This window comes from Melanostigma gelatinosum (assembly GCF_949748355.1).
Source record: "Melanostigma gelatinosum genome assembly, chromosome: 8".
NCBI classification, from domain to species: Eukaryota; Metazoa; Chordata; class Actinopteri; order Perciformes; family Zoarcidae; genus Melanostigma; species Melanostigma gelatinosum.
Window position 1 is genome coordinate 6,358,223 of NC_136641.1, and position 17,867 is coordinate 6,376,089.

Sequence of the window (17,867 nt, forward strand, 5' to 3'; positions counted from 1 at the left end):
CAAAAACAAAATCCTGATTTGAGTTTTCATTAATAATTATAGTTTTACCTCGACAAGGCGATGCTTTTGTCCCGCTGAGAAACGAAACACGACAGGCCGACGACATGAACGGCCGACACTCAACGACGGCGTCGATCGGCTCAGCTGCCGATAGACGCTAAAGCGCAGAGAAAGACCAAACATGTGATACATACCGAGGGTGACAAGAGACCAATACCATTGTAGAGGCCTGGAACACCCCGCGGTTGAACATTTTTTCAGAAGCGGGTATTATGCACTGGATTTGATGGTTTCCACAGACGATAAAGGAAGTAGAAGACGACTGTGAGCTAGAAGGTGTTCCCCCACAGTCACACGACAGTTTGAGGCCCCCGAGGTTTACACTACAACACATGTGCAACCTCAGATCAGCAATGTTGCCTGCAACATGGAGATATCCCTCATCAAAAACCGACGTGGACAGAGAAGGTATGAAGAATTATTAAGTTACACGCGTGGTCAGTTCGGTCAAAAGGACAAACTGGAGTCCTGAACATTTGTATGCATCATTAGCCAATGTGAAGGTTGCACATGCACAACGGGTCAGAATATATCCTCCAAGAAGGAAAACACATGGCAAAATATAACAAGGTGCTACTGATGAGAAGTTCATCTACAAACAAAACACAAACTTCATGATTTGCTTGGATTCCCCAAATAAACATGTGGGTGTAAAGTCGCTCCCTGACAGAAAATAAATGTAAAATTCGGTACCATTTTCTCTATGAACACGCCCCCAACACTTTTTTTTCTTCTTCTCTTTTTTTAAAAATAAATATGAAATTCAACAAAACGATTACATGCACCCACACGCATATCAATACTTCAGGAATGCAAAAACAAACAAACATGTTAACTTACATAACTTAGAACAAGCAATAAAGTTTGACACAGACATTTCTATCGCAGAGAAACAAGCAGGAATCGACCCTTTCGGGGGCTGAGATGAGATATCCCAGCTCATTGATTTAAGGCATGAACGTTACCTTTCTGAACTGCATATGCTGAACAATAACAGCACGTCCTCTCAAGAGCCCATCACTCCCACCTCAACCCCCTCACCGCTGCTCTACCCCGATCAGACTGAGGAAAAGCAACCGCACAGCTGTGCTTTTATTCACAAGTAACGATGAACAAACCACACTGAATGCGCTTTTTTCTTTAAGAAAACATGCAATGATTGTACGGTGTGTGAGGATCCATCGAGGTCCTTTAGCCGTGCGTCAGGGCTCGAGGACCCCACATGCCAATAACAGTCGGGCGGTTTTTGGGAGCAGTAGTCTACAGGCATCTGGTGAACTTCTCTCGCTTTGACCCCAAAAATAATAACAAAACAAAAGAAAGAACACACTGTCTTCAAGAATTTTCTAAACCGAAAACCTATCATCAACCTACGCAACGAACACGGTTACACTCTCACACACGTTTGCATCAAAAAACATTGATTTAAGACTCCGCTCCTCTCTGAACACCTGAGACTATGGCTAAACGCCGAGCTAACTAACAGAGAACAACACATCCCGTATTAGTCCTGAATCACAAGCACGACTGCAGCAGCCTATCACCACCTGCTCTCCTGCACACCAACACAACCTATCTGGACCTTCTCCTTCAAACCACATCACTAGTCACACGGTGGAGTCTCTACAATGGCTTTCGAGGCACCATTCGGTGAAGCGTCACCATCTCAGATAAATATATACAGCCCCGTAAAAACATTTGTCGGCGGGTTTGGAGGGAAATTCAAAATGAACCTTCCGCTATTCATTACAACTGGAGGAGCCTGTGGAGCAGAAGCAAAGCTGGTCATTGGGTCGGGCAGCGATACCTCGAGCGACCGTCAGAGACGCTGCAGAAACCAGTCGGTCAGGATTCCAGTGTCTGAGATAAAACCAATTATCAATGGAGAAACGTTTGTGCTGGCAATGGCGTCTTATAATTGCGGGGAAAAAAAAAAAAAAAAGAAAAAAAAAAAAACACAGCCACAAGACGCTTTTGGAACAGCACACCCGAACTGAAACTTCCCGTCTCAAAATGCTGGTTTCGCAGAACCAGCTTCGGCAGCGGGGATGCGAACCTTTCCCCTTCAGACCGAGATGTCACAAAAACCAGCCGCATGGATCGGATGTAGGCTAATCTGTGTTAAGGAAACCAGCCCTGTGAGTCCAAACACCTGCACAGTCCACCTGGATTAAAGATTATCAAGAACAAACGACAGAAAAACAAAACAACGCACGTACAAAGTTATCAAAATAACATTCATATAAATAATTTAAATAGCTATGCTAAAGCTAAAGTCTTTGCCAAGAGTTTAAACGGCCAAAGATAAGTGATGATAATGTGCTGTACAATTTGGGGAACAGATTTTGGAATTAGGGTGGTATTTTGAGGATGACAGGCAATTGACACAAATATCATTCCCCCCCCCCCCCCAACCGCACAATTAAAACATTAAGTTTGGACTTTCGACAGATGTTTGCCGTTAAAATGTCGATGTCCAGCCCTCTTCTGGAAAACCCAGGGAACTGGGGAAGAGTCCTAAATCTAGAGGCCCACGTGCTCCTCCTCTCCTCCCGCATCTAACCGTCCCCCAAAACCTGCGATAGGTCGCCAAAGTCACAGTCAAACAGTTCACTGATGCCCTCGTGGTCCTCCAGTCCAAAGTGGTAGTCGTGACTGTGGGGGGGGGACAGGTTGATGAAACCGTCCAGTGGGAGAGGAATGCCATCCACATTCAGGAAGTCCGAGGAGGAGAGGGGCGAGAGGTCGAAATCGGGCATGTCTCCGAGGCCGGAGAACGGGTCGCCTCCCAGCAGCGATTCTGTTGCGGAAAGTGGAATGTCAAAAAAAACAGTGCCGTTTGTTTGATCAACAACTAATCCGCCAACTAACACACAGAACGTGCATGAACGCGTGAAGAACGTAATGAGAAGGTGAGGCAGTTTCCAGGTACCGTCTTGTGCACGCACACCTCATTGTCAACTCAAATAAAACACAACCATTGTTCACAATAATAGTCACGCCTGAAGCTTTCCTGCGCCGTGGCTTCAGCACACCCTTCGTTACGTCAGACGTACCGTTTGTGACGTGAATCGCTCGGCGACATAAGAAGCGGGGAGGTGTTCACCTGTTGCTGAACTTTGTTTTGAAAAACAACTAAACTCATGAAAACGCCGAGCGTGCAGGAGCTGCACACCACTCAGCAGGAGTTGAAATAAACACAAAATAACGTAGCGTAGGAATCAGTGCTGGGGTTAGCATGCTAGGCTAACTAGCTTCCACTTCTTAAGTGGAACACACTCTCCACAGCGCGATGCTTCATCCCAAATGTTTAACCACGACATGACCAACACCGTGTGCTCTCGTTTAAAATGTTGTTTTGGCCTGCACCTGTACCCAACTGGGGTTGGATGGACGATGGAATGCAAACTTTATTAAGAGTCTTCATGTACTGTACATATAGGTACATACATGCATTTTAGGAGCAGTAGTTTGCTGCACCCTGGGAACAACTTGAGGTTAAGCATCTCGATCAAGGGGACATGCAGACAGTAGGAGCCGGGGATCGAACCGCCAACCTTGTGGGAGATGGTCAACTCTCAACACCTTTTCAGGGTAGTAAGCAGCAGAGTGACGCGAGTGGCGTTCAATAAATGTACATTTATTTAACGTGACCACTCACCTGCGTCGCCACCTAACACCAGTGATGAGGGGTCCTGCTGGGAGGCTGCGGTCACGGTGGAGGACGTGGACGCTGGCGACGACGAACCCTCGTCTAGTTCCGCTGTAGAGGTTCTGGCTTGCGACTGGTCCGTGGGTTGTGTGGGGGGCGGGGCCAGGGATGGGTCGGCATCGGGACTGGAGGGACTGCTTCCTGTCACGGGGCTGCAGATGCCGGAGCTGTCCTCTGGACAGAGGAAGACGTCAATCGCACCACGTGTGCTCTTCAGCGACACCTGGTAACCCTGAGAGACGAAGAGAAGACGTTTTCACTAACTTAAAATTTAATGACAATCAATGAATTTGATGTAACGCAACATTGCACTGTTTTAAATCAAACAAAGTGTAGAATAAAGTGCTCTAAATTGCAAAATAAATGGAATTAAATTTAGCCGTTAGTGTCGAATTCCTCAGTTTTTTGGATGACTAACTCCCTCAAATTGCATCCGCATTTTGGATTTCAAAATCCGAGATTCTGTCCCTCGTTTCTTCGCATTCGCAGAAATCCTGAGGCCCTTTAAAGATGCCTCAAAACATTCCGAGGCCCGTTACCTTGCTGGGTTCTGAAACTTGCATCTGGGTCTCTGGTGGCGCTCTGATCACCATGACCAGCTGGTCCGGGGAATCGAAGGACTTCTTTAAGTCCTGGCAGCGCACGTAGCCCAGCGTGATGAACACAACGGTGAAGGAATACAACACAGCAGCGGGGGGGGGGGGGGGGCATTCCAAGACCGCAACGGTCTTAAACAAAAAACGCTTCGCTGGCTAAATTGAAATAGTCACTTAAGTCTAAAGGATATTTCTTGTTCGGCGGGTCCTCTGTGAGCAGTCGGAGCTGTAGGTTGCATTTGGAAATGAGCTCGTCCAGCTGCTCCTCAGCGTCTGTGAGGTCACACACCTCTCTCTGCAACTCCTTATGGCGGGAAACCAACGCCGCATCAACGCGATTACCACTACAGGGGAAGACAGCATGTAAATATTAAGAGGGAACAAAAAGAAGATGTTTATGGACCACAAACACAACATACCAGCCACTTTTTTATGTGCTTGTATTATGTTTCAAACACCAATTTAATGTCGTGGAATGTATTCTCTATTCACACTCACAGCCATTGGATGTTGTTCTTGGACTTCTTGGAGATGAGCTGAATTCCCTCCAGGACATTGGTGATGTCGTAGATGCGTCTCTTCTGGACGTCCAAGACCTGCGAGGCCCAGTTCAGATCCACCACGCCGTCAGCCGACTGGGACAACAGGTTCAGAAAGCGCTTGGTGGTCAGGTTCAAGGAGGTGTCGTAGCGGGACTTCTCCGTCGTGGTTCGAGGAACTGGAAAGAAAGGGAGCACACGTGGGTTCAAAACAATTCTGCTTTCAACCACAACTTGGAGAAATGTTAGTGTGCTACTTTTTAAAAGCTTTTCACACTAAACTTCACACAAAACTTCCAAGGAATGAACTCTATTATAGGATTTGAATAAGAGTATTGCTTCTGAAAAGTCAGTGGATCAAGCTGAAAGTGTGTGAGTGTGTGTGAATGTGTACCTCTGGGAGGAGCAGGTGTGGAGGGTGGTGCTTGGCCTATGGATGGTCGAGTTGTGCTGACGTACTGATGGTCACTGTCCAGGTCCAACTTCCTCTTTACCTGAAGAGATACAAATGGGTGTAACAATGATGTAATTACTATGTATTAAGAAGAGGGAAGTGAAAACTACTGAAAAAATGAAAGCCACCGCTGAATGAAAAGCAGTGTCTTGGAGCAACGGGTGGATGGACTTATACAGCTTTGTCATGTGTGTAGAAGCACGTTCGCAGAAACAATTCAACATAATATATTTAAGGACAACTCCTCCCCCCCTTACCGGGGGTCTTCCCAGAGCTGGTCGCCTCTTGTCCTGGGTCCCCACGTCGACAGGGCCCTGCGGCGTGGCGAAGAGCAAGATCTCCCCCGTGCTGGTGGGGACGACGGCCGGGTGGAGTCCCTCATTGCTGGGGCTGGTGATGATCACTATCTGGTGGTTCTCGCTCAGGTCGATGCTCCCAGAGTTCAGCAGAGTCTCAAAGTCAGCCAACAGATCCTCCGATGTCTGCCCTGTTATCAGAGTCTCTGACATTGCGGTGTGTCAACCGGGGTAACCCTCTTCACTGGACTTCAGGGGCGAGCTGACGTGCTGCAAGTTTGAGTATCAACACCCACTTGGATTTGCTGTAGTCCGTGAATTTAAGGAACAATGATGAAACCGTTTGAAAGTTTGCTTGCAGGCGTTTACAGGCAGCTTGGACATGTCTTTAAAAAGTTACCCTTTGGTCTGTCAGCAGGAGTTGTCAGCAACTGAAGGTATGACAAGGCTTCACCTTCCCACTGTTAAGCATCACACACCCTTTTTTTTTTTTTTTTTCATTCTTCTTGTGGCCATCCACCATTGTATGACAATTAAAAAAAAAAAATCTTTAACAGTGAGCCCTTTTCAAATAATCGGTGGGGCCACAGTTGGCATAATTGGGCCACACCTGTTTATCAGGGAACATGCTCGTCACACCGAGGATCCACCTACACTCTGATAAACACTCTCACTCTTTACTTGGGGCGATCCACATTCTCCACATTCTTGTGGTATCTGCTGCACACGTAGTCCAAAGCTGGACAGGTGGACTCATATATATATATATATATATATATATATATATATATATATATATATATATATATATATATATATATATATATAATATGCAATACTGATGGTATTACCAGCTGAACAGTAAACCATTTTTAGCTGGTTAAAACAGCTTTTTTTTAAGTTATTATAATTATTTTGTTGTGCACATCCACATGGGTATAATTGGGCCACACCTGTTTATCAGGAAACATGCTCGTCACACCTTTCTCTGGAAATATGTGGCAAGTAACAACTAGGATCCACCTACACTCTGATAAACACTCACTCTTTACTTGTGGCGATCCACAGTCTCCACATTCTTGTGGTATCTTCTGCACAGGTAGTCCAAAGCTGGACAGGTGGACTCTAATATATATATATATATATATATATATATATATATATATATAAAAAATATGCAATACTGATGGTATTACTAGTTGAACAGAAAACTATTTTTAGCTGGTTAAAACAGCTTTTTAAACCAATGTTGCCACAAATGAATCCTGAAAAGATGTAGGTAAATGTGACTTCCCACTCCTTGCTAACGGTTCCAAATTCACGACTGGTCACGAAAGGTGACCGGGCCTTTGCTGTCCAGGCCCCTAAGCTGTGGAACTCCCTTCCTGGTAATCAAAGGCAGAAGAAGTCAGAATCCTCTTTTAAACCTCTTCTGAAGACTCACTTTTACTGGGTGGCTTACTTTTATTTGAGCTGTTTGATTGAGTTTCTTAATTGCTTTCATGTTTATTGTGAATCACTTTGTTTTAGAAAGGTGCTATTTAAAAGTTATTATCATTATTATTTTGTTGTGCACATCCACATGGGTATAATTGGGCCACACCTGTTTATCAGGAAACATGCTCGTCACACATTTCTCTGGAAATATGTGGCAAGTAACAACTAGGATCCACCTACACTCTGATAAACACTCACTCTTTACTTGTGGCGATCCACATTCTCCACATTCTTGCGGTATCTTCTGCACACGTAGTCCAAAGCTGCAGTCCAAACCCCTACAACAATCCTTTTAACAATTATTAATGCACTTTTTTAAACTGGAGAGCACCAGCAGGTGAAAGGTGGAGTCTAATTAATTGATATATATATATATGCAATACTGATGGTCTCACCAGTGAAACAGAAAACTACACTTTTAGCTGGTTAGAACAGCTTTTTAAACCAATTTCTGCCACACATGAATCATGAAAAGATTTAGGTAAATATGACTTCCCACTTAAGCGGCAGCAATCCCAACGAATCCAAGAAATAATACTAAAACTATTCAAATTGAATTTAGAAGAACTGGACATTTTGGGAAATATGTAAATGTTTTCAATTTCTTGCAGACAGCTGAAAACAGGCATCGTATTGATTAAATCAAGATGCAACATGTTTAAGGTTTTTAAAGGTGACTGGAGGTACAACATCCACCTCACTAAACAGAAAAAAGCGGCCTTGTATTGATTACAACCTCTGTGTGAGGTCACATTGTACTACTATGTATCATGCCCTCCTGACTGTCTCTCTCTGCGCTGTCTTGGGTGAAGGGCTCCCTCTAGCTGCATTAGGTGAGATAGTATTTACGTGTATGCGATGAATAATGATGGAAAAGGAGTTACATCGACATCTAAATGTGTATTTTCTGGTTACTTCTGGCAGTGAATACCTCAGTCTGAGCCCTTATTTCTTCTCCAATAATGAGAACTATGAAATAACATGGAGTAAATGTCCACAAATACATAACTCGTTTGAGTATACAACAGTACTGATGAGACTAACTGCAGGAATGAGGCGCAGGAAAGACAACGTGTTCAATGTCACCGACTTCAGTGACTCACAACGAATCACTCGCCAATGTTTCTTGCTACAGGCCTGGTGGTTCCTTTAGAGGAGACAATTAAATTGAGCCGTAAAAATAACCTTGTGTGTTCACATTGCTTTCGAGTGTGTTACACCGCTGTGGGAATGTCCGCAGCACTTACGGTATTTAATTACAATCAACGTTCTGAAGTTATGACCAATGAATATGAATGATTAAATGGGACACTGTGCTGGGGGTTAGATCAACAGAAAGTCAAGATGTGGTGCAAATAGGCCAAATCAAAATAGTTCATTTTTTATTTTTGTCAAAGAAAATATGATACAAAAGGGCATATCATTGTCCATTAATAAGTCACAAGTACAAATCTGTGTTGGTTTCTTTCACCCGCTATGTAGCGTCAACATTGTAAAAAAAAACGAAACAAACGAAGAACTCCCCAAAAAAACTGATTCCGTAGTTAATTGCTGGATTAACTACGGTTTCCCTTAAAAGCACTTTGAACAGCGACTGAAACAGGGTTGCAGTCACTCACTTCCGTTCATTCGTCGGCCAATTGCAATACAAGTCCCGTTATGTACGCATGTAACCCCCGTAATCGTGAAGCGGAAGTATAAAGAGTGTCAACGTCTGCATAGGGAGGAGGTCAGAGGTCGGATCCAAAAACAATCTGACTTTCACCCTGGAGGCCGCTGTTCGTGTCCCGTGTGAAACCAGAATTCAACGTTGATTTATTTGTCACTTCGAAGTGACTTTGTTACCTAAACATGACCAAGAGGTTTCCTGTGAAGTTCAGTTTATTTTGAAAAGACGATGCTTGTAAAACAAAGGAAACATTGCCGGACATTGGTAGAACGCAAAAAGGGAAGAATAACCTTTCAGAAGTTATCATACGCAAGTCGCAATATTGTTTGTGTAGTTTTGATCAAATGGCATATATTCCATAAGGAGCCCTGACCTGTTATTTCTGAAAATTATACATGCTTTGATTCCCAGTTGTTTTTAACTGAAAGCGATTTGATTTCAACCCTGGTGCAAATCTTAACCTTCTTCCCCCCCCCCAAACAAAATGACACAAACAAAACACACACACACACACACACACACACACACACACACACACACACACACACACACACACACACACACACACACACACACACACACACACACACACACACACACACACACACACACACACACACAAAACACCTGAAAACATTGCAGTCTTTCACCACGTCCACACACAAAAACAAAATCCTGATTTGAGTTTTCATTAATAATTATAGTTTTACCTCGACAAGGCGATGCTTTTGTCCCGCAGAGAAACGAAACACGACAGGCCGACGACATGAACGGCCGACACTCAACGACGGCGTCGATCGGCTCAGCTGCCGATAGACGCTAAAGCGCAGAGAAAGACCAAACATGTGATACATACCGAGGGTGACAAGAGACCAATACCATTGTAGAGGCCTGGAACACCCCGCGGTTGAACATTTTTTCAGAAGCGGGTATTATGCACTGGATTTGATGGTTTCCACAGACGATAAAGGAAGTAGAAGACGACTGTGAGCTAGAAGGTGTTCCCCCACAGTCACACGACAGTTTGAGGCCCCCGAGGTTTACACTACAACACATGTGCAACCTCAGATCAGCAATGTTGCCTGCAACATGGAGATATCCCTCATCAAAAACCGACGTGGACAGAGAAGGTATGAAGAATTATTAAGTTACACGCGTGGTCAGTTCGGTCAAAAGGACAAACTGGAGTCCTGAACATTTGTATGCATCATTAGCCAATGTGAAGGTTGCACATGCACAACGGGTCAGAATATATCCTCCAAGAAGGAAAACACATGGCAAAATATAACAAGGTGCTACTGATGAGAAGTTCATCTACAAACAAAACACAAACTTCATGATTTGCTTGGATTCCCCAAATAAACATGTGGGTGTAAAGTCGCTCCCTGACAGAAAATAAATGTAAAATTCGGTACCATTTTCTCTATGAACACGCCCCCAACACTTTTTTTTCTTCTTCTCTTTTTTTAAAAATAAATATGAAATTCAACAAAACGATTACATGCACCCACACGCATATCAATACTTCAGGAATGCAAAAACAAACAAACATGTTAACTTACATAACTTAGAACAAGCAATAAAGTTTGACGCAGACATTTCTATCGCAGAGAAACAAGCAGGAATCGACCCTTTCGGGGGCTGAGATGAGATATCCCAGCTCATTGATTTAAGGCATGAACGTTACCTTTCTGAACTGCATATGCTGAACAATAACAGCACGTCCTCTCAAGAGCCCATCACTCCCACCTCAACCCCCTCACCGCTGCTCTACCCCGATCAGACTGAGGAAAAGCAACCGCACAGCTGTGCTTTTATTCACAAGTAACGATGAACAAACCACACTGAATGCGCTTTTTTCTTTAAGAAAACATGCAATGATTGTACGGTGTGTGAGGATCCATCGAGGTCCTTTAGCCGTGCGTCAGGGCTCGAGGACCCCACATGCCAATAACAGTCGGGCGGTTTTTGGGAGCAGTAGTCTACAGGCATCTGGTGAACTTCTCTCGCTTTGACCCCAAAAATAATAACAAAACAAAAAAAAGAACACACTGTCTTCAAGAATTTTCTAAACCGAAAACCTATCATCAACCTACGCAACGAACACGGTTACACTCTCACACACGTTTGCATCAAAAAACATTGATTTAAGACTCCGCTCCTCTCTGAACACCTGAGACTATGGCTAAACGCCGAGCTAACTAACAGAGAACAACACATCCCGTATTAGTCCTGAATCACAAGCACGACTGCAGCAGCCTATCACCACCTGCTCTCCTGCACACCAACACAACCTATCTGGACCTTCTCCTTCAAACCACATCACTAGTCACACGGTGGAGTCTCTACAATGGCTTTCGAGGCACCATTCGGTGAAGCGTCACCATCTCAGATAAATATATACAGCCCCGTAAAAACATTTGTCGGCGGGTTTGGAGGGAAATTCAAAATGAACCTTCCGCTATTCATTACAACTGGAGGAGCCTGTGGAGCAGAAGCAAAGCTGGTCATTGGGTCGGGCAGCGATACCTCGAGCGACCGTCAGAGACGCTGCAGAAACCAGTCGGTCAGGATTCCAGTGTCTGAGATAAAACCAATTATCAATGGAGAAACGTTTGTGCTGGCAATGGCGTCTTATAATTGCGGGGAAAAAAAAAAAAAAAGAAAAAAAAAAAAAAACCACAGCCACAAGACGCTTTTGGAACAGCACCCCCGAACTGAAACTTCCCGTCTCAAAATGCTGGTTTTGCAGAACCAGCTTCGGCAGCGGGGATGCGAACCTTTCCCCTTCAGACCGAGATGTCACAAAAACCAGCCGCATGGATCGGATGTAGGCTAATCTCTGTTAAGGAAACCAGCCCTGTGAGTCCAAACACCTGCACAGTCCACCTGGATTAAAGATTATCAAGAACAAACGACAGAAAAACAAAACAACGCACGTACAAAGTTATCAAAATAACATTCATATAAATAATTTAAATAGCTATGCTAAAGCTAAAGTCTTTGCCAAGAGTTTAAACGGCCAAAGATAAGTGATGATAATGTGCTGTACAATTTGGGGAACAGATTTTGGAATTAGGGTGGTATTTTGAGGATGACAGGCAATTGACACAAATATCATTTCCCCCCCCCCCCCCCCCCCAACCGCACAATTAAAACATTAAGTTTGGACTTTCGACAGATGTTTGCTGTTAAAATGTCGATGTCCAGCCCTCTTCTGGAAAACCCAGGGAACTGGGGAAGAGTCCTAAATCTAGAGGCCCACGTGCTCCTCCTCTCCTCCCGCATCTAACCGTCCCCCAAAACCTGCGATAGGTCGCCAAAGTCACAGTCAAACAGTTCACTGATGCCCTCGTGGTCCTCCAGTCCAAAGTGGTAGTCGTGACTGTGGGGGGGGGACAGGTTGATGAAACCGTCCAGTGGGAGAGGAATGCCATCCACATTCAGGAAGTCCGAGGAGGAGAGGGGCGAGAGGTCGAAATCGGGCATGTCTCCGAGGCCGGAGAACGGGTCGCCTCCCAGCAGCGATTCTGTTGCGGAAAGTGGAATGTCAAAAAAAACAGTGCCGTTTGTTTGATCAACAACTAATCCGCCAACTAACACACAGAACGTGCATGAACGCGTGAAGAACGTAATGAGAAGGTGAGGCAGTTTCCAGGTACCGTCTTGTGCACGCACACCTCATTGTCAACTCAAATAAAACACAACCATTGTTCACAATAATAGTCACGCCTGAAGCTTTCCTGCGCCGTGGCTTCAGCACACCCTTCGTTACGTCAGACGTACCGTTTGTGACGTGAATCGCTCGGCGACATAAGAAGCGGGAGGTGTTCACCTGTTGCTGAACTTTGTTTTGAAAAACAACTAAACTCATGAAAACGCCGAGCGTGCAGGAGCTGCACACCACTCAGCAGGAGTTGAAATAAACACAAAATAACGTAGCGTAGGAATCAGTGCTGGGGTTAGCATGCTAGGCTAACTAGCTTCCACTTCTTAAGTGGAACACACTCTCCACAGCGCGATGCTTCATCCCAAATGTTTAACCACGACATGACCAACACCGTGTGCTCTCGTTTAAAATGTTGTTTTGGCCTGCACCTGTACCCAACTGGGGTTGGATGGACGATGGAATGCAAACTTTATTAAGAGTCTTCATGTACTGTACATATAGGTACATACATGCATTTTAGGAGCAGTAGTTTGCTGCACCCTGGGAACAACTTGAGGTTAAGCATCTCGATCAAGGGGACATGCAGACAGTAGGAGCCGGGGATCGAACCGCCAACCTTGTGGGAGATGGTCAACTCTCAACACCTTTTCAGGGTAGTAAGCAGCAGAGTGACGCGAGTGGCGTTCAATAAATGTACATTTATTTAACGTGACCACTCACCTGCGTCGCCACCTAACACCAGTGATGAGGGGTCCTGCTGGGAGGCTGCGGTCACGGTGGAGGACGTGGACGCTGGCGACGACGAACCCTCGTCTAGTTCCGCTGTAGAGGTTCTGGCTTGCGACTGGTCCGTGGGTTGTGTGGGGGGCGGGGCCAGGGATGGGTCGGCATCGGGACTGGAGGGACTGCTTCCTGTCACGGGGCTGCAGATGCCGGAGCTGTCCTCTGGACAGAGGAAGACGTCAATCGCACCACGTGTGCTCTTCAGCGACACCTGGTAACCCTGAGAGACGAAGAGAAGACGTTTTCACTAACTTAAAATTTAATGACAATCAATGAATTTGATGTAACGCAACATTGCACTGTTTTAAATCAAACAAAGTGTAGAATAAAGTGCTCTAAATTGCAAAATAAATGGAATTAAATTTAGCCGTTAGTGTCGAATTCCTCAGTTTTTTGGATGACTAACTCCCTCAAATTGCATCCGCATTTTGGATTTCAAAATCCGAGATTCTGTCCCTCGTTTCTTCGCATTCGCAGAAATCCTGAGGCCCTTTAAAGATGCCTCAAAACATTCCGAGGCCCGTTACCTTGCTGGGTTCTGAAACTTGCATCTGGGTCTCTGGTGGCGCTCTGATCACCATGACCAGCTGGTCCGGGGAATCGAAGGACTTCTTTAAGTCCTGGCAGCGCACGTAGCCCAGCGTGATGAACACAACGGTGAAGGAATACAACACAGCAGCGGGGGGGGCATTCCAAGACCGCAACGGTCTTAAACAAAAAACGCTTCGCTGGCTAAATTGAAATAGTCACTTAAGTCGAAAGGATATTTCTTGTTCGGCGGGTCCTCTGTGAGCAGTCGGAGCTGTAGGTTGCATTTGGAAATGAGCTCGTCCAGCTGCTCCTCAGCGTCTGTGAGGTCACACACCTCTCTCTGCAACTCCTTATGGCGGGAAACCAACGCCGCATCAACGCGATTACCACTACAGGGGAAGACAGCATGTAAATATTAAGAGGGAACAAAAAGAAGATGTTTATGGACCACAAACACAACATACCAGCCACTTTTTTATGTGCTTGTATTATGTTTCAAACACCAATTTAATGTCGTGGAATGTATTCTCTATTCACACTCACAGCCATTGGATGTTGTTCTTGGACTTCTTGGAGATGAGCTGAATTCCCTCCAGGACATTGGTGATGTCGTAGATGCGTCTCTTCTGGACGTCCAAGACCTGCGAGGCCCAGTTCAGATCCACCACGCCGTCAGCCGACTGGGACAACAGGTTCAGAAAGCGCTTGGTGGTCAGGTTCAAGGAGGTGTCGTAGCGGGACTTCTCCGTCGTGGTTCGAGGAACTGGAAAGAAAGGGAGCACACGTGGGTTCAAAACAATTCTGCTTTCAACCACAACTTGGAGAAATGTTAGTGTGCTACTTTTTTAAAGCTTTTCACACTAAACTTCACACAAAACTTCCAAGGAATGAACTCTATTATAGGATTTGAATAAAAGTATTGCTTCTGAAAAGTCAGTGGATCAAGCTGAAAGTGTGTGAGTGTGTGTGAATGTGTACCTCTGGGAGGAGCAGGTGTGGAGGGTGGTGCTTGGCCTATGGATGGTCGAGTTGTGCTGACGTACTGATGGTCACTGTCCAGGTCCAACTTCCTCTTTACCTGAAGAGATACAAATGGGTGTAACAATGATGTAATTACTATGTATTAAGAAGAGGGAAGTGAAAACTTCTGAAAAAAATGAAAGCCACCGCTGAATGAAAAGCAGTGTCTTGGAGCAACGGGTGGATGGACTTATACAGCTTTGTCATGTGTGTAGAAGCACGTTCGCAGAAACAATTCAACATAATATATTTAAGGACAACTCCTCCCCCCCTTACCGGGGGTCTTCCCAGAGCTGGTCGCCTCTTGTCCTGGGTCCCCACGTCGACAGGGCCCTGCGGCGTGGCGAAGAGCAAGATCTCCCCCGTGCTGGTGGGGACGACGGCCGGGTGGAGTCCCTCATTGCTGGGGCTGGTGATGATCACTATCTGGTGGTTCTCGCTCAGGTCGATGCTCCCAGAGTTCAGCAGAGTCTCAAAGTCAGCCAACAGATCCTCCGATGTCTGCCCTGTTATCAGAGTCTCTGACATTGCGGTGTGTCAACCGGGGTAACCCTCTTCACTGGACTTCAGGGGCGAGCTGAGGTGCTGCAAGTTTGAGTATCAACACCCACTTGGATTTGCTGTAGTCCGTGAATTTAAGGAACAATGATGAAACCGTTTGAAAGTTTGCTTGCAGGCGTTTACAGGCAGCTTGGACATGTCTTTAAAAAGTTACCCTTTCCCTATTTTACATCTTATTGCTTAAATTTTTTTAAATAAAAACTACAAATGCATTATAAACAACAATATCACTTAAACGTAAATGATAACCTAGTGTAAGCTAACTGCTGAAAAAACAATATTGGGCTGGTGGTGAAACGGCAGCACAGGATGTTCTGCCAAACAGGAAATTTGGCCAATAAAAGACTATTGCTAAACACCAAAACATTCCAGCTCGAAGCCTCGGGGCTCAGCCGCTGATATCTATGCAAAGAAAGAGTCGCGAATTCGGCCGTGGCTGCTGTAAACGCTGCGGGTTAGCGAGCTAGCAAGCTAATCTTTTGTTTTCATCGCTCCTGTCAGTGACAGTAGAGCCGCGAGGCCTGGCCACACTGCCCTTAACACAACGACCAGCCCTGCTAACACAGCTAGCTCGTGTCCTCACAACAAAGACCGACACAAGTTCACAAACAACCAAGTGCAGCCCAAAAACTAGCTATTTAAGTCAATAAAACATAATGTATCCTTACACCTCAGACGGGGGTCTGTTAAATGGCGATTAAAACTTTATAGCAGCACTCCAGAAGTGAGCTATCGAAATAAAATATCTGCGAAGCAAACCACATCACCACCAGTCCAAACGCATTTTGGGAGTACACGTGATGAAGCGACAGTTAGCTCAGCGGAGTATAACGCGATATCGTTACATATGAAAATATAGGGCGGATTAGCATGCTAGCTGAGTTATTAGCCGAAATTCTTTATCCCCCTCGTTTTGTTGGTGCACGCAGGAAGCAGTCTGACAAAACTGGAAATGTAAGGAATAAACCGGTGAAATAAAAGCGTTTCTTTAAAACAGCAGCCGCCAGTCCGTCGGTTGCTCACACCGGGCACGGTCCATTTATAAAAGTGTCGTTCCGACCCCGTTAACGGCTGTTATTGTTGTTATTGTCCCAGCTGATCTACATCTAAACAAGACTCGGACAGTTTTCGCGCGAAATCTTTTTGCCGCGAAACCGGCACGTGCTTCAATGCGACGGTTACCATTGGTCGAAAAGCAGCACTTTCCACGGGGCGGGACAGACGGTCTCTGATTGGTGGAAACTGTTGTCTGTCATTTTATCGAGCGGAGATTCATCGATACGAAGATGCATTCAAGTCCCACAAAATAAACGTACTACCGTCACGTTACTTTTGTTATCTTATCTTAATTGCTAACACGTAAGCGTAAAATGTTTCGAATTAAAACTATTGTGACTGACATTACTCAAAACTCAAGTGTGTCGCACCCTATTTAACTAAGTGACACGTGAGAAAATGTTATTTGGAGTGACGCAAAAACCTTAACCGTGATGTCTTGATGGCCTCAGGCAAACAAACAAGCTCTACGTCCTGTCGGTAAGTATTTGCTAAACCCCCGTCTGTCCTTTGCGAACATTTATTAGGAAAAGGTTTGCCTCCAAATACTTCGTCTGAGTGTTTCCTGTGATCGAGGGGGGCGCACCTCAACAGGCAGACCCTGCTAGTCGAGCGCCTATCGCGCAGAAAGAGGAGCTGCAAGATGGCGCAAGCAATATTTGAAGTGCTTGAAGGTAGGCATAATTTGTTAGTAACCACGTAATTACAGCTAGAATGAAACGCGAGTGAGTTTTAAACAAGGCCAATACACCAGGACCGTTTCAATGTGAATACAAGTCACTTTAAAACGACATGAATGCGTTTAGTTATAACAATGAAACATACCAGAGGGGGGAGTGACTGACTGTAAACAAACACACAGATTGATTGTTGCTCAGACCTTAAGGACAACTTACGACTGTGAGTCGTTTTAATTATACTGCAGCCAGGCGATACAATGATGTGTTCCCCTCTTGCTATTCAGACTGCATATTTGACATTTTAGCAGGAGGCCCTTTTGATGACAACACTGTATTGTTGCTATAGTAGGCCTTCTATAAGGGCTAATACTGTGTCTGTGTTAGTCGATAATGAATTTACAGCGACCCATATTAGTTTCCTGAAGTATTTATTATTATAATTAGATTTGTTTCCCGAAATACATCATAAGGTCAATACAGCATAAGTAGAGCTGAAGTAGTTGGAGGAAACACGATACAAAGATGGTCATCTTGACTTAAAACATGCACTATTCTTTCATGTTACATCGGAAGGTCAACCAGACTGTGAGCGACGAGCTGCTTCCTGAAAAATGTACATTAACAAGAAACAAGTCTTCCCTTCCATCTTCATATTTTCATAGTTTTAGTGAAACATACAAGCATTACGTGCCTAGAATACAATTCAGCTTTTTTTTGCAGCATGGGATTTATTACATGATTCT

General features: G+C 44.9%; 2 protein-coding genes across 2 annotated transcripts; both read right to left on the reverse strand.

The window, feature by feature from the left end:
* Positions 1–2,596: 2,596 nt before the first annotated feature.
* On the reverse strand, positions 2,597–5,870 carry LOC306780873 (transcription factor E2F1-like; the record flags this gene model as incomplete). The annotated part of the gene is made up of 7 exons (XM_079273387.1): positions 2,597–2,860; positions 3,722–4,004; positions 4,312–4,426; positions 4,560–4,712; positions 4,867–5,086; positions 5,302–5,401; positions 5,619–5,870. 7 exons carry the CDS (start codon positions 5,868–5,870, stop codon positions 2,619–2,621), a joined length of 1,365 nt encoding a protein of 454 aa, XP_079129513.1. The 3' UTR covers positions 2,597–2,618.
* A 6,220-nt stretch (positions 5,871–12,090) lies between these two features.
* Positions 12,091–16,561, reverse strand: e2f1 (E2F transcription factor 1). Its single transcript, XM_079274428.1, has 7 exons — positions 15,104–16,561; positions 14,786–14,885; positions 14,351–14,570; positions 14,044–14,196; positions 13,804–13,918; positions 13,214–13,496; positions 12,091–12,353 (listed from the first exon to the last, which is right to left on the reverse strand). Exons 1-7 carry the CDS (start codon positions 15,353–15,355, stop codon positions 12,112–12,114), a joined length of 1,365 nt encoding a protein of 454 aa, XP_079130554.1. The 5' UTR covers positions 15,356–16,561; the 3' UTR covers positions 12,091–12,111.
* Positions 16,562–17,867: the final 1,306 nt, after the last annotated feature.